This window comes from Micropterus dolomieu, linkage group LG05 (assembly GCF_021292245.1).
Source record: "Micropterus dolomieu isolate WLL.071019.BEF.003 ecotype Adirondacks linkage group LG05, ASM2129224v1, whole genome shotgun sequence".
Classification (NCBI taxonomy): Eukaryota; Metazoa; Chordata; class Actinopteri; order Centrarchiformes; family Centrarchidae; genus Micropterus; species Micropterus dolomieu.
In genome coordinates this window covers 25,164,048-25,186,801 of record NC_060154.1, presented here as the reverse complement: position 1 = coordinate 25,186,801, position 22,754 = coordinate 25,164,048, and the positions used below count along the sequence as shown (strand labels likewise).

The window sequence follows — 22,754 nt, the reverse complement described above, 5'->3', positions numbered from 1 at the left end:
AAGAAATTGCCAGAGTTGATCCAAGTGTGACCGTGCCGTCAATGGGTGTTTGTGTTTAAAATATTGAAGCATAGTGTCTTTCAGAACAGTGATCATCATTGAAGTGGCGCTGAAAAGGGTCTTTTGTGCCCCTTGAATGCAAAAAGGCTTCTTGACTTTCCATTTTCTCTCTTGCTAAAGGCCCCAATGCTTTGTGTGTTTATTGGCAGGCACTGAGAATACTTTGACGATATTACAATTCTCCTGAGAGAAAAACCTTCAGTATTCACAGAGAGCCTTCCTGAGGCACCAGGCTCAGTTCTGAATATAGGAACGGAAAACTACCACCTTTCAGTGAGTCACAGAATGCTTTGGTTATGACTAATTTGAATAACTATCTAAAATTAGACTTGTGTATTTTACTTCTTTACATATTTTCCGGCCTGTAGAAAAATGCCTCATAGTCTTAAAGAAGATTTAATAATAATAATAAATTTGATCTATGATATTGCGCTGCTAGCTAACCACTAGTTCATTTTAAGTGTGGCTTTATATGACAGGCAGGGTTAGCTAGTCACCCCAAAATCTGATTTAGTTGCATACATTTAAGTAAGTGCTACTGAGTTGAAGCGTATTCTTATTCACTTTTTTGCTGTGAGTTAGGTGAGAAGACAGAGATGGGGACTGGAGTCCGACTTAAGTCGCACACACAGTGACTTCAGACACGACTTGAGAGTCGTCCTCAAAACACTTCAGACTCGACTCAGACTCGAGAACAATGTTTATTTTTAGGAAACGTTACCTATAACCCGCCTAGGAACAGGTTGTATCAGCTGCACGTGTGCAGCCACACGTGCAAAAGGACAACAAACAGCTGCTGTGCTATTCATCATAAACTTTGGCTTTAAAAGTTCATACAACAAGGCCCAAACAAAGAAGCGCTGCACGCAAAATAGGTTAGTAACTTGAGGTTAGTAAACATGTTTAACTCAGCATTGGCCATCTAACGTTAGCTTGCTTCTTGCTTTAGCTAGGACCTACAGAAGGTTTACTCCAACTGTCGTCAGTTATGAAAACATTAATGAGCGTTTATTTACTTGCCAAACTTGTGGTGGTCGATTAACGTAATTATTTATTATTTAAGCTGTAATTGACTGCATTGCACATTACATGGTTATAAGTGAACAGGTTACAGGTTTATTGTTGATGATGTAAAGTTACAGTTTTATTTAGTTAACGGTACACTGGGTTTAAGAGTCTGGTGGTGTGTTGACTTACAGTATTTAATAAGCTGTCATTAATTGTAGGCACATTGTAGCCTATATTAGACTGACATGGTTGTGCTCTGTAATTGAAAAACAGGTTAGAGCTTTGATCATGTAACGTTACAGTTTTATTTAGTTAACGTTACACTGGGTTTAAGAGTCCCGGGTAAAGTAGTCAATAAGCTGTCAATAATTGCATGGCACATTACATGGTTGTGCTCTGCAAGTAAAAAACAGGTTACAGTTACAGCTATGCAGTTTTCTAAGCAGCCTGGATTGAACACAGCAGGTGATACAACATTCATTATAACCACGTGAGACTTGACTTGGACTCTAGCTCAAACACTTGTGAGCATTTCTGTGAGAAGACGCTAAATGTGAGGCTACCACCAGCAGCCAGCTAGTTTAGCTTGGCAATAAGACTGAAAAGAGAGGGAAACCGCTAGTTCGGCTCTGTCCAAAAGGTAACAAAATCCACCACTTGCGTGTTTGTATGAACTGAACCAAAAATGATATAATGGGTTCATTAGTGAGCTTTAGAGGTGCTGGTAGGCGTACTTGGTTGACACGAGGCTAGCCTTTTCCATGTTTTCAGCCTTTGTGCTAAGCTAACTGTTGGCTGTGGCTTCATGTTTTGTACAGTGGTATTAACCTTCTCATCCGACTCTCAGTAAGAAAATGAATAAGTGTATTTCCCAAAGTGTTCAACTATTCCTTTAAATTCTCTGACCGGACAACATGCAGTGAAAGATTTTCTACTGTTTCTACAGTGTGGACATGCATTTTTCACAGATCACTGGTCATGTCGGAGAGTCACTGCGTATTTGCTGTGTGCATAATGCTTCATAGCGCGAGTGGACACTCACCTCGTATGCCTGGGGACTGGTCAGACAGCTCGCCAGTGGTCCACAGCAGGCGGGCAGCGTGGAGGTGAGAGGCGGACCACTGTGTGTCAGAATGGGCTTCAGGTAACTGGGCAGTTATTAAGGAAAATGACCCAAAGGCTGGTTATAGTTTACATTACTCATCACATATCTGTACTTTCTAAAATGGCACCTTTCTTAAAGGATTAATAAGTTGTAACTAACGCCTTTATTAAATGTTAATAAATCATTACGCTTTATAACATCTGGGTTGCTAGGTTGTGAAAAGTTTTCCAAAACCTGGGAACCCAAAAGTCCAGCATTACACTTGCTTTGTCTTTTTAGCTAGCTTGGCACTACAGTTGATTTTTTTCATGTCTGCAGTCATAAATGTTTGTAAGCTTAAGTAAGTTTATAAATTAATTTTGGTAAAAATGTCCTGCAGCCTTTTTTCAGAAAGTATTTGGTCAAACAGTCCATTGTTGGGTCTTTCTGATGTGAAAACACATCTGACAAAAGCTGGAGAAGGATTTCATTATAGTAAATTAATTATAAACCATTAATATAGCTATAGCTTATAGACCCTTTACATAAGAAGTGGTATGCATATATGACAAAACATAGTTTGCGAACCTAATTCCAGTATAAAACAGTTTAAACAAGCTGTTGATAAAAATAGACCTTGAGGCCAGTCATTTCCTGTAAGAAGTTCTCTTCCTGCAGTAACCCACCATAAAAACATTTAAAATGATCATTTATGGCTTAATAATGTTGATGATGGTCTGCCAGCGCGATATATTTAGAGTTCAAATCTGAATGGGATTCTCAGAGCAGCTGACGGCAAAGTAATTTTGTGATGCTTGGCAGCAGTGCAGCAGAGAGAGGAAACCAGTGGGCTCCGCTGCCTCTTTTTTTGTAATTAGTCGGGCTGTATTGCACTCTGGGAAAACCTAGTGCTGTGTTCAACTGGTCAGGTCACCGCTCCCTTTGGGGACAAAGGCAGTCTGCTCCTTGTCAGATCATGTTCAAAGTTATAGAAAACAGCAGTCCATAGCACACGCCGCTATCCAGGAATAAATTTACTAAACTCCCCACACCAAAGCCCTGCATCGTGTAGGTTTACCTCTGCAGTGCACGAGAGAAATCTGCCCTGCTTGCCTCAGCTGCGTCACCAGGGAGAAAGTCTCCACTGTAAAACACAGCTGCTCCGCTCAAAAGCAGAAACATAATCAGCCACCCGGGGAGGCAATTGTTCAGCAGAGAGGGAGGAAGAGAGGGGATGGGAAGATAAGCCGCCAAACACAGTTACTCAAGTCTGTTTTTGCAGCCAGTCTGAGCAGGGACAGGAAACATTTTATGGATTCATGTGTGTTATTCTGATCCCATATTCCAGGATGATCCAATAAAGACACCCATTGTGATTGTGACTTTGATGGCTTAAACGGTGTACAAAGAGAAAATAGGGTGTGTCAATCATCCTGACAGGATATGAGACCTGATATTTACACAAAGAACTAGTAATTATTTCTCTTGTAGCCTACAAGCAAATAACATATACTGAATTTTCTTTGGTTCTGTAAAGCAGGGCACAGAAAGGATACTTGTGATCAAAGGTGTACCACAGTCTGAAGAGCCATGCACTCTCCTGTTTGGTTTTGGCCTGAGTGCCATCCTGGAGAAACACATGGGAAAAAAATCTACATATTATCATATTATAAGATTTGCTGCATAAAAAGATCTGGGTCCACTACTGTCATACAGTCAGGTATTATAAGTTAATGCGGTTAGACTGAAAATGAAGACGTGTGCATGTTTGGTTAGGTATTTGCTCATGACAGCGCATGCTTTTGGTAATGTATTGATCATCTAAGTATATACAGAGTTAAAATGATAGATCCATCATAATCTCGTAGATAAATGCCATGTTATTTGGGTCCAGTGAGTGTAGTTTGGTTTCTCGTCTTAAATCATAATTACATCAACATACAGTACTGTGCAAATGTTTTAAGCAGGTGTGGAAAAAATGCTGTGAAGTTAGAATGCTTTCCAAAACAGACATGTTAGTAGATTATATTTGTCAATGATCAAAATACACAGTGAATGAACAGAAGAATAATCTAAATCAAATCAATATTTGGTGTGACCTCCCTTTGCCTTCTAAACAGCATACATTCTTCTAGATACTCTTGAGTTTTTGAAGGAAGTCTTGTTGCTTGTGCTCAGTCTTGCCACAGTGTATGACTTTCGACAGTAAACTCTCTTCAGCAACCTCACCTTGTTGGCCGTTACTCAACCAGCTGTATTCCCCCTACACAGGGTGATTGTGTTTCAAACTACTGACCCTTCGCTAAGCCACGCCCCATATACGCAGCTGACCAATCACAGTGCAGTGTAGGTCTCGCTCTAACTGAGGTCCGTCACTTTCATGGTTGCGCGCCATTGTCTGTGGAGCCAACGTTGTCTAACTTACTACTGAATATATCGTTATACAACCCTACTGTTTTTGCTTTTTATTGATGTTAATAGTGAACAGAGACCTACCCAGCTTCACAGGAACAGTGTTAATCCTTAATATCGTTGTCCCTGGTCTTAATTGTCAGATGATGCGGTGTGATCGGTAGGCTTTAGCTCCTGTCTTCATTTGTTTCAAATCCGTTTGACAGCCTGAATACAACCTTCAAATGCATAATGCAAAGCTTTCGGTTTCCTTTCGGAGATCGCTTTTTTGTTTTTCCAAAAATTTGACAACATTTCTCCAGAGAGAGCAGTTATAGACAGTGGCAGCGCCATGCTGAATCCGATAGGTCCGACAGTTTGGTCAGACATAACAACAGTAACTAAAGGGTAGCGATGCTTAAGGGTCAATTGGTGATCATATGCTTTTGTTTGGTATAATTATTTAATTGTACACCTGATGATATGCCTACAAAATCCCTGACTTTGTGCAAGTGTACCCAGAAAAATTTATGCTGTTTGGAAAGCAAAAGGTGGTCACACAAAATATTGATATGACTGAGGTATTTCTTCTTGAGGTGTTTTGTTAATTTATAAATATATTAACATGTCTGTTTTTTGAAAGCATCCTTACTTTTCCATGCATGCCTAAAAGAGAATTAGTCATTTGCACCAGAAAAACTGAGAAGCAGTTAAAACACCTCCATGAGTTGAAATGATCAGTACAACTACTAACAAAACATTGTAGCTCCATGGTGACCTGCACTCGTCTCACTCCCACAAACATAATCAAAAGATCACAGCGCTCTAAATATTCTAATTACAGCGTTATAGAGGGTGCATCTTAACACAGCAGACAAGATTCATCATCATAGGTAAAAAAAAAAAAATACTGAAAAGTGAGTTAAAGCATTTTGCACACCACGTTAATGGTGCTATTCTGCTTCTCCTGTCTAGTTTAGCAAATTCACCTCCATTCCTCTTGACAAAACTGAACTTGTCTTCAGACTTGCTGACTGTGCACAGCGTCAACATATTTATTGCAGAAAGCAGAACCGGTTCATCAGTGAGAGCTGCACTGACTTAAAGCAGTAATAAATGAGTTCTGAGCGACATCCTCACCCCCTGTAAGACCTGGAAGCTGTCTCCACAGGGCTGCAGGTCTTGATCTGGGTCCACACCAACCCTAAAACACGTAGAAAGAAAAATATTAACTATCATGAAAATGCAATGCATATGTTTAAAATGTAGCTAATATTTAGTTTGATGCCTGTCAGCAGTATTTGTCAGCCCCCAATACTGTTTGCAAGTTTCCTACTTGTGACCTCAATGTGGTTTGTATTTGACGTGATTTTGTGTCCTGTTCACTTTGACACAGAAATTATCTCTTTTTGTGACAACTGCTCCAGCCGAATGCAGATGTGTCCTCTTTGTGGCTCTCCTAAGTGTTAGATGTTGCTTTGAAAGCCAACACATCAAAGTGCTGATTGCTACTCCCTTTCAGTGGCGGAAAGACACTGCAAAATGGCACTCAGCCCAAAACAGACACAGAAAAACAGTGAGAAGCTGAAAGACATTACACAGTTTGTATAAATCATTGTATGGCAAATGAGGGAGAGTTGGGAAAAGGTCATATTTTTCACTGATAGGGAAAATCACCGCCGAGTCACCCTCTGACTCCGTGACAGAGAGACATTTCAGCATGCAAGAACTAAAAAAGCAAAAAAAACAACTCATCTTGTGGAATAGTAATGTGTAACTGTGCTTGCCAACAAACTCATGCTGCATTTTCATATTTCTCTCTTAAACCAAACCCAGTGTTAGTGTACTGTATAATTCTTTACCCATACTAAAATATGGTAATTTTGATCCAGTGATAATCATCTTAAAAATGTCAAAGTATTGTTAGTTCACAAAACAATATGCATGTGACATTAAAAATAACTATAAAAAATAATAATTTAATAATACTAAAAAATATGTGTAGCAGTAGCAGTTCGCAACTAGACTGTCTTTTAGTTTTGGGTAAATGACACAACAGATATATAACAATATGACTACAATAACTATAAAAAGGAATAGTTTTCACATTTTGGTAAAGCAGCTTATTCACTTTCTTGCAGAGAGTAAGATGAGAAGATCAATACCCCTCCAATGTCTCTAAATATAAAGCTACAGCTAGCACCCAGTGAGTTTAGCACAAAGACTTGAGGCAGTGGGGAAAGAGCTAGCCTGGCTCTGGCCAAAGGTAAGAATCCACCTATCAGCACCTCAAAAGTCAACTGGAGGGTGGGGACACACACTGATTAACTCCACATAAAACAATTTGCAGTTTTATGGGGTAGTTATGGGCTGACCTAAACACTTCCTGTTTCCATTCTGTGTGCTGAGCTAACAAGCAGCTGACATTAGCTTCATTTGTACCGTACATACATGAGAGGAGTATCATCTAACTCTCTGCAAGAAAACGCTTAAGATTTGAATTTCCCTAAATGCCAAACAATCCCCTTCAAGTTACTGCAGCATATATTTTCAGTCCTCATGACTGGACAATTTATTTCCCTATGGTGTCTCTTACCAACAGAGAACGATTAAACTGAACACAAGCAGATTTTAAAGGGTCACTTTTAATTCACATAAGCTTTGGAGTAGTTGATTCTAATCCTTTTGGACAGAGGTCAAGGCACTGATGTGTAGCCTTTCCTGGTTACATCAAACTACATCTGACACTGTGCAGTAACCTTAGGAGGTGAAATGAATGTGCATGGTTATCTTTAGAGTTCTCTAAGGCATCCATTTGAGGAATTACCCCTTCTGAGTGAATCAATAACAGCATTTCTCTTTCTGCTTTGTGCCTTAGCAGCTTGAGACGGAGCAGGCCAAGGGTATCCGGTTGCCTTTAAGAACGGTCCCCTATCTCAACCACCCACCCACCCCCCTCAACTACATGCCTAACCTTAACCCTTAGCCTACCCATGACCTCAACCCTAAAACTAAGTACCTGTGGGGACCTCAATTTATGTTCCCAGGGTGACACAAGTCCCCATCAGTTAGTGTGCATTCAGATTAAAGTCCCCACCGCGATATAAGAACATGAGACACACACAATTGGGGGTGTAAAGGGTTGAGAGGAACAAAACACATATCCATACACTCCTATGATTATTTACAACTCTTAACCCAGTAATCAGCCCTATTGGATTTTGATAAAAGTCTTAAAATTCTGTTCAGTGAACAGAAACTTAAAGTGAGCTTATGTTTATTATTTGCAGGGACAATAATGTGGCCTTTTGAAACCAGTTACAAGCTGATGACTCATGTTCAGATATTTTATCCAGTAGAATTGTAAGCTTGTTCAAAAGTTTACAGGTTTGCAGAATCAATTTAAAAAAAAAAAAAAAAGGAGCCAGGATTTCACCTTTGGATGGGCCAAAGTAATGTTGGCTGTGACCTTTAATGACAGAAATTAATATTTTTTGCCTCCTTTAACGGTTTCTAACTGGTAGGCTCAGTAAAACAGAAACGACTGAAAGCACGCCAAGGCGTCTAGTTGATGAGGACAATCTTTTTCTAAAACATTTTCAATGTAGACAACAGTTTGTAGAGTATTTATTACAGATCTAGTATTCTATCTATCATGTTTACTTTTTTCTGTGGACAGTGGATGTGCGGGCTACCTGTCAGCGGTTCAGAATGTGGATGCAGCCAGTTTATTAGCTGCAAAAGCATTTTCCACTGAGACTAGAAGAACAAAGAAAACAATGAAGGCAAGACGGGAGGTGGAGCTGGATGTTCCTTTGTGACATGATTGTCTCTATATTGCATTGACAGCAGAGTTCCAGTTGAGACGAGCTTACGTGCTGACAGAGCAGTGCACCGCTCTCTCTCTTGTTCAAAGTCAATTTAGCTCATCCAGCAGTTGATATCTCCCCCCCCCCCTTCAGAGGACTTAAACAAATAATAATCCAGCCAGATCATCCGAACAACATAGTAGCTTATTTCTTTAAATAGAATTAAAATGTTAGTGTTCTAAGTGAATGGATGTCTTTGACTATTGGCCGCATCTACAAACTGTTGTGAATAACTAACAGCTATCTCTGCATTGAAAATGGTTCATGTGTTAGTCCCACGTGCGGATTTTTAGTAAATAAACAAACACACACACACACACACACACACACACACACACCCTTCAGGGTGGTGTAGGTTGCACAGAGGTCAAATAACCTGCAAAAACAAAGATGTGCAACGCCTGCTGGTGCTGCGTTGGGAAGGGAAACATTATAGACCTTACTCACATGTGTACATGCACACACATTATTGTGTAAGAGAGCGTTCTATTGACTTCCATACACCTGCTGACCTGTAGTCCTAATCCTTTTTGCGGTCCTCTAGGGAATCATCCTGAACGGAGTAAAAATGAGGGAACCATCATGACACAGCTTTCATTTTCTTTCTCAGCTCTTTCGCACACGCTTTTCAGATCGGTTCCCACACATCTGTCGGGCTGCGTCTAGGGAACACAGTGTGCATTTGTTCTTTGCACTGCCGTGTGAAAATTTGCTGGACAGTCCACAGAGACACAACAAAGAAAGACTCAGGTTTTCGCATTACGAGAGAAAGCCTTGAATAAAGCACTTGATCATGCTACAGTAACTCCCAGCAACACAGCAACAAAGAATTTAACCTACATAAAGTATGGCCAAGACTGTGTACATAAAAAAAAAAACAAAAAACATTTTGACCATAACTTTGTAAATTGTTCAGTTGTAGGCGACCAAAAAAAGTTTTTCCCACTATGTATACTTCATTAACTAAGTCAACTTTTCCAAAACTAAAAGAGCAGAACTGTTTTGTGCATCTCTGACCAAAATGTCTCGTCACTGGACATTCCAAAAATATGTGTCGTGATTGGCATCCTGGCTCCCACACAGTTACCTTTGTCCCCCCCTTTTTTTTTTAAACATACTCTGTGGAATGAGACTTTTTTGTCATGAAGCCTTATACAGTCTGGATGCAATACCCTCTTTAGCTCTGACAAATGGGGTCTGGGGAGGACGCAGATGCATCCACATGGATACCCCTCGCCTCACCCTTCACTTCCAAGCATGTAGGAGAAGCTACGTGAAAAACGTGAAAGGCTTTGTCTAAAGGCAGTGTTTGGATTGTCCATTCTGGGCTACTATAGAAACATGGCGGTGCAACATGGCGGACTTGCACCCTCTGTAGATATAAAGGGCTCTTCTTAAGGTAAAGATAACACAGTTCTTACTTTCAGGTGATTATACACTAATGAAAACATACTTATGAATATTAGATTCCATTTCTGCCATATCCCCCTAAATTTTACACACTGAACCTTACAGTGACCTTTAAATTTTATCCATGGGTTTTGCACACTATTCTTTTATTTTATTTTCCCCCCCGCAACTCCTTATTGCCCAATTCTGCCTAGATTGGAGCACCCTTAATTAGTGACAATTCAGTGTCTTTCCAATCAGCATGGTAATCTTGGTTGTACAGATTTATCAACGGTCTAATAGTAGAAGTCATCTTCCAAATGTGTTACAGCCATACTTCCTTCCTCTCTGCCAAATGAATCTGGAAATCATTTTAACCACTCGGATAATTGTTTTGTGGAGATTTCTACAGGTAGAGCTTGTACCAAATTATTTGGCTGAGGGTGTCCCATCTCTGTATATCAGGGGAGTGTTTTTTTGGTGATCATTTTTGCCAATGTGAAATTTTATTTGGGTATCAGTACACCTACATTTTTGTATCTTCAATGTATCTTTCAGTTGTTTTGGTGCAGTATAGTTTAATGTCAAAATCTGGGTTTTCAGAACATTTAGTTGATGTCCCGCATATTTACCAAAAGTGTCCAAAAGCAGTTAACAAAAAACAGTTCATAAACTTTATTGGAAGGTTCACTTAATTATACCAAAACATTGTCTGCATACAACACAATCTTGTGTTGTTCCCCACTTAAATCGCTCAAAAACCGTATACAAAAACCTCCAGCTCACAGAATTGAAGGCCTTCTCGCATTCAGACCAACATTATCATGGGTTTATCTCTCTGAGCTAAACACCAGCTGGTGAAGGACCTTTTTGACTGTCTTCGAACCAAATCTGTTTAACATTCCAACTTTGTCTCTGAAAAATGTGTTTTGAAGAGTCTCAACCATTTCGGTTTTCCCGTGGCTCTTTGTAGGTACCCAATGTTCCCCTTCGTCAGAAAAACAGAAGTAAACAGCAAAAAGAAAGATCCCCATTTGAAGCAACCACACACTTTCCCAACACCAGTTACCAAGAAACCCAAAAAAGAAAACATATGTATACATTCAAATACAGCACCTGAAGTACTCCCACTTTCCATGTTGACATCGCTCTTGCTTGGCGCTGTTCCCAAAGCTGTCATATCATAAACATATACACTCAGTATCGAGCACAGGATTAGCATATTTAGCCCCTCTTTTTAATGGGACTAAAAAATAACCATCTTGTGTTTTGGTCGATACTCATATGAGGAACTGGAACGCTCACGGTGCAACACAAACATCCAAACTCTAACATTACCCAACGTTGGATGGATGGTCATTTCTTAAGAATAAGTTTCTTTTTTGTATGAAAAAAAACTATTTTTTCACATTACATAAAAGTATGTCACACATATTATTTGGAGGATGTTTTAGTTTAATGGAGGATCAGACACAAATGAGAGTTTAAGCAGATCACTCAGATGACCACTCAGTGTTTTAAAAACAGTAATTGGCAACAGTCTCTGCCAGATATCATCCTCTGTTTTGGGGACATGCATTAATCCTTGGAGTTGGCACAGAGGATCAGCAGATGTTTGTCCTAAACATTACATAAAAAAATAAAATACACTGGATGAAATAACTGGAACTCTTCAACTGACGATTCAGCTGCTTTCAACAGTTTCACTGCTTTCATCTCTTATTGTTTACAAGCGGTCATCTCAGTGATTACACCTCCAGTTCCTTTTTTGAAACTGATTTGATTTCAGTTCCTTTCAGTCTTTGAACTTCAACTGAATTGTCAATTCCTTTCAACATTGTAACTTACTCTACCTTTGTTCAGTGCTTACACAACTTCTTCCAGTACTTCCATTTTAAATGCCATGCCAACATCGTTCACTAATTGTGTGTGTTTTGTAAGCCTCTTCAGCTTCTTTTAGCATTTCAGCTATTTCAAAATGTTTCAACTTATAATTTTTCAGCTGCATGCACACTTCCTTTTCTAGTTTATACAGTAGTTCTACCAAAATCCAAACTAAGCTACTAAAGCATTTTTTCCCCTCAAAATGTTCCTTATATCAAAAAACCTTACACTGAAACAAACAAAGCAAGTCTTACTAGAGATACTTTGAGTGCACCTAAAATGTTCTGCATTGGAGTTGACAGATTGGTAGCTCTTCCCTGACCCAGCGTGAGCACACAGGGATCTCTTTCTCTCTTGATGGCTGCACTGGCGGGGCTCGGTGATAAGCTGCACATCTGCCTGCTCACAAACCATCCATCAAAACCCAACAACAGGAACCAGCAGCGTCTCCTCTCACACCAGACGTTTGCTATCTCTGCACCAGTGCTCCATCACATCCTGCTCATCAACCTCACTGCCTCACCAGAACTGACTTTCCAGAGGATTGTATCATAAAACTATAAATAGAATAGCAAATGACACCTTGCAGATTGAATCTTCATTATTAAATACTGGGGGGTAAAATACTAAAAATATTAATAATGTGTTATATATGTAAACACAGTAAAAAAAAATTGATGTCCTATGAATGTCACGTCCGACTACTCCTCAGGAATTTAAAAGTGTCCCTCATGAAGTGTAAAATTGTGTCAATTTATGCACATATACAGAGGACGATTACGAAGCACGGTTGATATCTGCCTGCCATGCGCCACAGGTCCCGGTTACCATGGCAATGAGTTCATGGGGGATATTTTGGCAATGCTCTAAACCTCCACAAACCACAACAGTTCCTGCTCGGTCCGAGGAGGCATTACTCATATTAAACAGAGGCTGTTCATTCAGGCCGCCCCTGCTGCCGTCACACACATCACCAGCCCATAATCCGCTTTGTCGTGACAAATAGAAGCTCCCAGTGCATCATGGTCACACAGAAATTACTGTAAGTGAGGCTGACAGACAGACTGCCATGCTAGCAAAGTCTAAAACACCAGTCCTACCACAGCTTGGTCATAAACAGCTATTACAACTGTAGATTCGGCATCACCTCTGGCTCAGGAATGATCTTGATTTAGAGAGTTATAGTTCAGATGTTCAGTCTGAGAGTGAGGAACCTATAGGGCTTCATATAGTGGAAAATGGCAGGAAATCTTCAAAGATGCAACAAAAGTCCTTGTGACTGAAAAAAGCTCTGGATGAACATGGGAGATGGAAATTCAGCAGCAGTTGAGAGCTCTGGCCCCATCTCCTGGATAATAAACCACCAGGCAAGATACATTTAGCAATGTCAGCTTGGGATAAATTACATGAAGTAAAAAAATATATATAATGCAGATAGTGCACTCTGCCTTTGTCTAATCTGAGAATATGAGGGGGATATGCAGTATACATACTACAGACAAAATGTGTTCTTTCAGCATTCTGCAGCTGTTTGTTTAAGAAAATAAACTTTATTTTGATTATTTACATAGCTAATAGGTGGTGATGGTGCAGTGGATAAGACACATGCCTTTGGTGTGAGAGACCCGGGTTCAAATCCACTGTGTAACACCAACGTGTCCCTGAGCAAGACACTTAACCCCTAGTTGCTCCAGAGGCGTGCGACCTCCGACATGTATAGCGATTGTAAGTAGCTAAATGAATAAATGTAAATGTAATAGAAATTGTTCTGCATGATGTCTGTGCTTCTGCTATTAATATTTATACTGAAATCCACATAATAAATTAATTTTGAACAATTTAATGAATGTAAATATGTGATTTACAGGTAACTTAACCGAAACAAAAAACAATCATTCTATCAAAAGTTGTACATTCAAAAAGATGTAAATTCATGCAACTGCTTTAAGCTAGTTAACGTTAGCATTAGCAGGAAATTAGCTGTCATGATTGGATTTAGATACTGCCTCATTTTGTCATGTGGAACTAATTACCATTATTTAATTTCATCAAAAATATTATATTTTTCATTTACAGACAACAGTACATTTAGCTTTAGTTGAGGCTAGCTGTGGTTATCTCACTAGCTTGATTTAACGTCGCTTGCTTTAGCTGTCTGGTTGGCAGTCTTTCTGTGGCAGAGTGTAGTAAGTGCGATAGCTCAGTCTAGCCACAGTGTTTTTAATCGGTGCAAATGATTGCTGTTTTCACAGAAATTATAGATTTCCATGGCATGCTTTACCTCTTTGTTTAAAATTTAGGTGAATGATTTACGTGTGGCTTTAAAGGAAGATGTGGTCGTGTAAATGCAACAGAATACAGTTTTCATTTACATGTAACCAAACACTTAGCAAACACGCTATTTATTTCAAGATTGTTGGGTCCCTTTTCTTTCATGACTGAAAATGTTTTAGTTGTGAGAACTTTATCCAAATGCAGAGGAGATGCTGAAAAGTAAGGCAGATTATCTCCCTCTACACAAAATTGTTGCGTCACCTGATGTGTAGCCAGGACAACATGGGTGTTGTCCCGCCGCCAAACACCCAGACAGTGAAAAAGACAATGAGCAGCGTGGTGGTGAACATCATCTGGCGGGCATAGGTGGCCGTATCCCGGATGGCCAAGGCGAATGCCATCGCCCCGCGCAGACCTGCAGATGGTGACATCCAAAAATCATCTAATCACATTTGTGGTTCCAGCTTCTCAGTTGTGGCACTTGAATATTTCTCATTTCAAATTGAATATCTTAAGCTTTTACACTGTTAGTCAAACAAATCCAGAAATGAAAATAAATCATTAGTTGCAGCAATAAAATCACATTTAGCCTGACATGTATTTTCCATACCTGCAAACATCATCATATGCTGGAAGTTTCCCTTGATCTTGTGCCTTCTGCCGAGGTTGAGGAGGAAGGAGAGCGGGTAAATGTTGAAAGCTCTTCCGATGAATATGGCACTCTGATAGGCAGGTTAAGAAGTCTTTGCTGAAGAGATTCAGGGAGCTAGGTGTCCTACAGTAATACATGAAAGTGAACTTAATATTGGAGAAGGAAAGTCTTTCTTGGAATGATCTTTTTGGATGTAAATTGCCCAAGAATCTTCCACAAGGGAGGATAACCATAATCTACAGCTGTGGAAAAATGTTAATTCTGCAAGAGGGGTAGTCCCAAATGCAAAACTTGCTGGTTGTGACCCAAAAGGATACAAAAGCCCCTATGATGAAAATAGGGCTGAAAACGTGATTCTGGAAAGTGAACAGAGCCAAACCCATGTAGGAGAAGATGAAATTCTCAGCCAGGAAGTGAAGGACCTCAAAGAGCTGCATGGAAAATAGAACATTCATCATGAATTCAATTTAGAAATGTATGAATACAAATAAAAATCCATATTAAAAGCCTTAAAATGTTCAGGTTCAGTGAAGCTTCACAGAAAGTGCACTGCACTGCTTAAAAAAAGTAATCTGCCTGTTATCTATCTTGTCATCTATCTTGTCATCTATTCCCTCCGAATCCAAAAAAGCTTTGAGATTTGTTTTTGCTTTCTCTCCCAGGCTGCCTGATGATTACAGAGATGACTGCATCTGTGTCGCTCTGAGCGAGAAGCATTGGACAAGAGCAAACACTCTGATGCAGAGACACATGAAAATGCTCAGCACAAGTCAGAACAAGAAGAATTTTCACCATTTCTGTTTTGATGTATGTGAAGCACTGCCATTGTAAAATACATGTGTAGCTTTCTTTGAAACTGAATACAATGAGCCTGCCAGGATGCTGATCCACAATGTGCCATGCTGCGTGTTGTCCACATGCAAATCTGTACCCTGTCCTCAAGACTGAACCCCCTCTGGCAAAGTAAATAGTCGCATCAGGAGGGATGTCCTCAGACAACCCCGATTAAGGTCACAGCAGGCGGATCACTGAGCCATCTGGCACTGCGGCCAAGCACCATGTTCATACTATCAGGGGGTTCAAAATTGGTCCAAAATAAATAAGGCTGCCTGTGCAGGAAGTGGTCAGATGTTACCTGTTTGGTGCGTTTTGTTGACTCTTCAGAGAGGTTGTTGTAGGTGTAGTGAGCCTGCGTGATGCCACAGAACAGCACAGCCACGACACCTGGAGGACAACACACACATACAAACACACATTTAGGAGCCTTAACGCGATGACTGAGTGCATTGCACAGGGTGGAAAATTCACCTATATAACAACATCAGAACCAATGTTTTTCAGTCTTCTTATTGCTTTGCTACTGTGTATTACATTATCTGTTCATTTCATGTGCTGCACATCTGTTGTGTAATCTGTATCTAAGTCCCTGTCACATTTAATTTCTATAACAGACAGATTCAGTTCTCTGAGGATGATTTATCAGTACTTAGTTTAAACTGCTCATAATTACATTATTCAGCATTACCAACAACATGGGTGAGCTTACGGAATTAAAAGGTTCTGTCTAGATCAAATGCAGTTGTGAATGATCATCAAAAAAGTCATTTTTAAAGACCACATTTTTTGCATAGGTTTATTGGTCATCAGAAGAACTATGTGGCTTCTGAGAAATGTTTTGATAGAAAACCTGTGTCATAAACTGGGAGTTACTGTTGCTAGGTCCGACAAACTGTTGGCGCTGCCACTGTCTATTACTGCACTCCCCGGAGAAATATTTTCAAATTAGTTGAAAAAAGCGAGCTCAGAAAGAAGCTTACGTTCCATTGAGTAGGAAGTTAGCTAGCGTTAGCTAACTAACTATCAACCTCTCTGGGTAGTGACTGTAACTAGTGCCCCAAGAACAGCGTTTGACCATATCATATCTAAGCTAGAAAATGACTCTTTTTACATTAGAGTCAATGGAGCGCATCAATGAAAGTGTCGGACTTCAGTTAGAGCGAGTCCTATACTGCGCTGTGATTGGCCAGCTGTGTATTCAGGGCGTGGCTTAGCGAAGGGTCAATTGCATTATGGGAAGTGCAGGTTCCAGTGTTTTTTGGAGTAAAAAAAATATAATGGAATAGCTGAATAAAAAGTTGTGCTTATGACGATCTGACCAAAACATTCACTTTTTTTCTACATTTTGTCACCTTTTGCAAATGGATTGTTTTTCTTCATCTGCTGATTAATATATTTAGATTGAAGAAATCAAGAATCTAAAGCAAGGGGAGTTGTTTTTGACTTAGCATTTCTAGACCTGAATGACTGAGAATCTTCACAGACAATGTTTGATTAATTTAAGTCTGACAGATGTTGAATGTGCAGGATTCTTTTAGCTCTCTGAACCACAGCTGTCTAGTGCCTTTTTCCCAAATTGCAACCACCACTGTACCACCATACAGCTCACCTGTGAACCCGCAGGCTTCAGCTAGCAGGAAAGTGCTCCAGGACATGAGGAAGAAGAGGGCCGTCTCCAGTAGTGGGAAACAGTGCAGCTTAGTGAACTTGGTGACGTGGGCGTTGAGTTAAAGTCGCAACACTGTTCAAAGCTCTTACTCACCTACTATCCCAATAAACACAAATCCAACTGGAAATTTGATTCATATTTGTATTTTCATTTCAAACTATGTACTGGAGAAAGGATATGAGAGCGGTGACAACGCCTGTGGCTGCACCCATCACAAAGGAGCCGCTGAAAATACCCAGGAAAACCCCCACCGACTTGAAAAAGGCTGCAGCATCAAACATGTGCGTGTTAGCTCCACTGGGCTGATAGGCCACAATTGACCTGAAATACAAACAGGTGGCAGGCATTCAGTATTTGTCATAAATTTACCAATGCTGAATTGATTCACCTCCTTATACTGAGGACACAACAATCTCTCTGCCCATGATTTGTTTATGTGTTTACATATCTACCAAAACGGAATCAAGTAACTGGTCCTAAAAAATCTCTAGGAGAAGGTGATTTGTAATCTTCCAGTAGAGGGAGGCAGAGTGCTGTCTGTCTGTCAGGAGGAGCAGCGATGCAAAGCCGTGCTGCTCTGTCTCACACCCCAGTGTTGAATTTCAACTTCAGGAGCTCAAAAACCATGCAGAGAGAGACTTTATCTGGTAGAGAAGGAAGAAAAGTGTTGAGGTTTTAGAGGTTTGATAAGGCACAAGTATGACTTACGAGGAAAGCACAATGGCAACTGCGTCATTCATAACACTTTCTCCAAACAGCAGAGCGTAGAGATCCCCATCTGCGTGGAGCTCATTAAAGATGGCCAACACCGTCACTAAGAGAGAAAAAAAACAGCATCTAACTTTATATATACAGCCACAAACTGCATCACATAACCTTGGCTCATAGTCAGCATGTGTGTGTGTGTCGCACCTGGGTCTGTGGCAGAGATAATGGCACCAAAGAAAAGGCAGTCAGTGTAGTAGAACTTGTCAGCTAGCTGTCCGACCACTTGCATCAGTTTGACCACACCGTACATCAGATTCCTGAAGATGGACATGACCAGGTAACCCAAGCTCACAACAGCGAAATTTGATCGGATAGTTCCTGATTTTAAACTGACAGGTCATAAAGAGAAGGTGGACACTCACCCAATAACAAAACATGAGATGGCAGTGCCAAGAAATGCATAGGTTATGATGGAGCCCAGATTCCTAAAGAAGTGTCTCTAGAGAAGGAAAAGGAGAAGACAAGGAAAAGGAAAAACAACACACTTTATAACAGGGTTTAATGAAAGAGTACAAAGTTGGCAACACTGTTCCATTCTCAGAAACTGTGCGTGTTCACACTGAACGTATTTTAGTTTCCTTTTATAAAACAAATGTATCTTAATTATCAGTGAAGGTGTCAGAGGCCTCAGGTCAGTAACGAGCCACCTCTGGGGCAGGAAACTCCCTAGAAACACACAGATTCAGCTGCTTGTCTGGTTGTACAACAAACCAACATCCCAACTCAAACGCCTCTCCGGATCACTTTCATAGCTGACCCCTCCCCCAACTCTTTCTGCAGAAAATGCTGATTCAGATTTGTCAAGGAAGTGTGCCTTTTCCTTAGTGAAGTAAAACATAGAAGAATTAAACAAAAAGGAAGAAGAAAATACTGAAATGATTTTGTTCCAGATATACATGACAGACCGTCACAGGTAATTATGCAAGCATTTGCACATCAGTTACAGTCCTGTGTGTTCTGCTACAGGGATCTATTGCAAAGTATTTACTGAATCAACAAGTTGACTGAATCAATAAGTTAACGGCAAAAAGGCACACAAGTTAACATGACCTCCTGTTTCCTATTTCCTGAGGCCTTTTCTTTGACTCAGCAAATTCCATCTTGAATTGCATGTTCACTAAAGCTATAAACTGTCTCAGAGAGATTTATTTAATAACTCAACCTGGAGCATCTTGTACTTGAGAATTAATAGTCAGCACAGACTAGATTGGTCAGACAAAACAAGCAATGTAATGTTACCTTGAGCTTTGAGAACTTGTGATGGGCCTTTTCTGTATTTTTTAAAAAAATATTTTACAGACTAATCAATCTATAATGACACTAATCATTAGCTGAGACTAAAGCTTTGTAGCAAGTCCATACTACATCCCAATTATACATATTAATTCTAAGTGACTAAAGTGTAAATATATTTAAACCAGTCAGTATCAAGGCTAAATAAAGTGCTGTGCTGTTTACGGACACTATTTTCCCACAATGCAATGCACAAAGGAAACGGAGGAGCTGCTCACAGCTGGAACTTTTTTTTTTAAATAAGTGGGGGGTGATGAAACAGCCACAAAGATCTAGCTAGAAACAAATACAAATACAGTCTACATGTACAAACAGTCATACCAGTTAATATAACAAAAAAGGTGCCAAAAACGTATTGTGTCCCTTTCTGTTAGGATAAAACACAACAATAAAACTAACTAATTAAAGCAGCATTATACAATAATAATGTAGCATATACAGTACAGTATTAGTAAGGAGTTGCAACACAGACAAGTAAGACTCCTTTGAGCTAAATGCCAAATTTAGCATGCTAACATGCTGACAATGACAATACTAACATGCTGATGTTAAGTTGATGATGTTAAGTATGATGTTTACCATGTTTACCATCTTTAGTTTAGCATGCTAACATTTTCTAATTAGCACAAAACATAAAGCACATCAACAACAAGCAACTCCAAGGAATTGCCAGGGTTAATAAAATGTATCGTAAGAGGGACATGAATATGTGTACCACATTTCATAGAAATACATCCAATAGTTGTAGAGAAATTTCAGTCTGGACCAAAGCGGTGGACCGACTGAACAATGGACCAACACTGCAGCCAAGCTTCTAGCATGGCTAAAGACTAAATTAAAAGGGAGAGTAAGTGATTAGTGCAGATGGACAGTTGATATTTGAACTCAGTTCCCATACAAATACACCCCCTCCCTTCAGTGCTCCCACAGAAGCTCCACCTCCCAAATTTCAAATCTCTTAGGATTCTGCAGAAAGTTATGACCTGGCATTTCTAGCCTTTGCCTGGTCATAACTTTCTTCTCTGTTTATACTCTTCAGACCTTTCCACTTTGGCTGTGTCTCGGCCATCTCTTCTTCACAGTGCCTGGTGTCAAGCATGTTCGAATGTGCCAGTGTATAGAACTCTCTCTCTGCCACTGCCTCTGTGAACGAGCATCAACGCCACTTGTTGCTGATTGGCTGGAAAAATGTTGTGGGAAGGTCCACACCACTATCTTAGTTTTCCATTTACAGAGCCAGGGCTGTCTAGGAAAGCCAGAAGCCAGAACACACACAAAACAGAGAGCTAGCAAACCATGAGGAAATATTCACTGAATTTAACAACTGGATTACAATCACTATCCCTCACTATCCCTTTAAAACTCAACCACTTCACTTTAACCCATGGTCATGATGATCCTTAAAGATCCTTTAAGATGCTCTGCACAGCAGCAAAGCACAAGGTCATTTCCCCTGGATCAGGCTGAGGGGCGCCCTCACAATAAGAACATAGATCAGATGTCACCAGCTGTTTAAACACACTTCACTCTCCATTATTTCAAGGTTAGGGCACTAAAGTATCTTTGCTGAAATTCTACTACACACAATAATCTCATACATAAAAAGTACCACCTGTAGTTGAAACTGTCATACCGGTAAATATGGTGATGAATAATGAATGCATTGTGCCTCCCAAATGATTCCCCAAATAAAACAAATCTGTTGCTATCTGTTGCAAAAGCAGAAACTACTCCTACTATATTGTCAGCGTCAGCCATTTTTCCTTTCCAACATAAGTGTCAAAGAGGAAGCGAAAGACACCTGCTCTGGACTTCCCCTCAAAAGGGCCACTTATGTTCTGAAAACACTGAACTCTTTAAGTCTAACCAATGAGGGGTTTCCTTATCCAAGCATCTCTACAGTGAGACAGCAGTTTGTGGCAGCCTGTAGGACCACCTGGCACACACAAAAACATCATCGTATATTACTGTGTATCATAGAAATTCAGCTTTGAAACAGTCATAAATGCAGAATTTTACACGTAACACCTCACCTTCTTTAGACTGTACCCAGCATGGAAAATAATTGGAGGCAGCAATATGTTGAAGAATACTTCAGGGTCAAATGTCACCTGGAAAAACATAATAAATAAAAAAGGTTAACAAGGTAATCTGGCAAATGCAGAACTAAAAAAATGACTTTTTTTTTTACCGTTACCTTGCGCAGCATATCATTCTGCTCCACATTGTGAATCTCTCTGGAATTGATCTCCCCTTTGAGGGTGTACTCAAAGAACTTGCCGCTGACATTAAGCAGCAGGGTGCTGACAGGTCCTTCCTTCAGCAAGCAGCTTGGGGGTGTCTTGTTGTGGTAGCTGGTGGCAGGGATGCCATACCGCAGAATTACACCGACCAGCAATCCTGAGGAAATCAAAGGAGAAAACCATGACAGTAAGACAAAAAGATGAGTTGGAAACATTAAGCTTTAGACATTTCTTGATGGTATAGCCTTTTCAATTTACAATTGCCCAAAATTAAACACGCCCCGGTTCAGGCAGTGACATAGAAAACAGTAGACCAAAGGAAGACAAATGGAGAGAAGGTAAGCAGAAGCTTCTGTGGAGAGCTAAAACCAGGAAGAAAGGAATGAGGCAGCCAGTTAGAGACCATTAAATCCTCTGATCAGACATCAGTTATCTACAGGAGACATAGCAAAGCTGCCTATCAGAGGGTTAACCTCGAACATCACATTCTGTCTTTGGTCTAATCACACACACACTTTTGCAACAGGGTTGACTTTGAACAATTGTTGAGAATTAAAATCGCCTGTTGTCTCAATGCCTTGCTAAATATATTCATATGACAGAGTTAACAAACTTTAGGGTCTTCCCAGCCTGTGGAAAGTTTCCTGTTTTTGTACCGGGAAGTAGCCTACCATAAAAGGAAAATTAGCATTTGATGTTAGTCCTGCAACACACCATGTTGTTCCTTTAAATTTACACCAGAAATGTTGAATGTTGTAAAAATGAAGTTATTCTGCACCATTGGTTTGTTTTCATTAGCATGTCACATTAAGCAACTATATATACCAACTGAAACCACATGGTTTTCTGCAGTCTGCTCTTTGTACAGCAAATCGATATTGTGACAAGGTTTCCGCCTGGCAGCACCATTATACTGATGATACTCCTAAAAATACAAACAGTGCAATCTTGCACAACATAGGTTTTAACTTCATCATACCAAACTGAATCCGCTAAAATAATACTACAACTTGACTGAGATAGGATTCCACTTGTTTATCAATGAATATAACACATAAAGTTATGTGCACAGAAGCTCTACACCTGAAGTCAAATTATGTGCAAAGAGTACATCTCTGCTGTAATATTATTAGCCTACTGTCAGTTTGTGCTTTTGACCTACTGCCAGCATGTGGCCCATATTTGTGAAAGTGGAAAATGAAACTACAAATGCAGCTTAACTGGAGAAACACCAAAGGACACTTCACTTTTGAAGCATTAAAAAGAAAAAAAAAGAAAAGAAAATCAAAGTCTGTCTTTTTTTTATGCCAGACTGCTGGTTAATAAGTGACAT

General features: G+C 39.9%; 1 protein-coding gene and 1 long non-coding RNA gene across 3 annotated transcripts in view; one reads left to right on the top strand and one right to left on the bottom strand.

The window, feature by feature from the left end:
* slc9a7 (solute carrier family 9 member 7) overlaps window positions 1-22,754 on the bottom strand; it is a 31,377-nt gene that overhangs the window by 7,096 nt on the left and 1,527 nt on the right. The window contains exons 2-16 of one of the 2 annotated variants that reach the window (XM_046050238.1): window positions 21,376-21,578; window positions 21,212-21,289; window positions 18,248-18,324; window positions 18,030-18,142; window positions 17,826-17,931; window positions 17,297-17,438; window positions 17,058-17,163; window positions 15,747-15,835; window positions 14,929-15,042; window positions 14,570-14,681; window positions 14,221-14,374; window positions 10,918-10,974; window positions 5,684-5,747; window positions 3,709-3,779; window positions 2,111-2,216 (exon numbers count right to left, since the gene is read on the bottom strand). In XM_046050238.1, the coding sequence (XP_045906194.1) occupies window positions 2,111-2,216; window positions 3,709-3,779; window positions 5,684-5,747; window positions 10,918-10,974; window positions 14,221-14,374; window positions 14,570-14,681; window positions 14,929-15,042; window positions 15,747-15,835; window positions 17,058-17,163; window positions 17,297-17,438; window positions 17,826-17,931; window positions 18,030-18,142; window positions 18,248-18,324; window positions 21,212-21,289; window positions 21,376-21,578 (1,592 nt within the window). The remainder of the gene's footprint in view (window positions 1-2,110; window positions 2,217-3,708; window positions 3,780-5,683; window positions 5,748-10,917; window positions 10,975-14,220; window positions 14,375-14,569; window positions 14,682-14,928; window positions 15,043-15,746; window positions 15,836-17,057; window positions 17,164-17,296; window positions 17,439-17,825; window positions 17,932-18,029; window positions 18,143-18,247; window positions 18,325-21,211; window positions 21,290-21,375; window positions 21,579-22,754) is intronic. The other variant, XM_046050239.1, reaches the window with a different exon arrangement.
* Window positions 1,558-15,745, top strand: LOC123971467. Its single transcript, XR_006825187.1, has 3 exons — window positions 1,558-1,708; window positions 2,037-2,212; window positions 15,274-15,745. It is a non-coding gene; the product is annotated as an uncharacterized LOC123971467 (long non-coding RNA).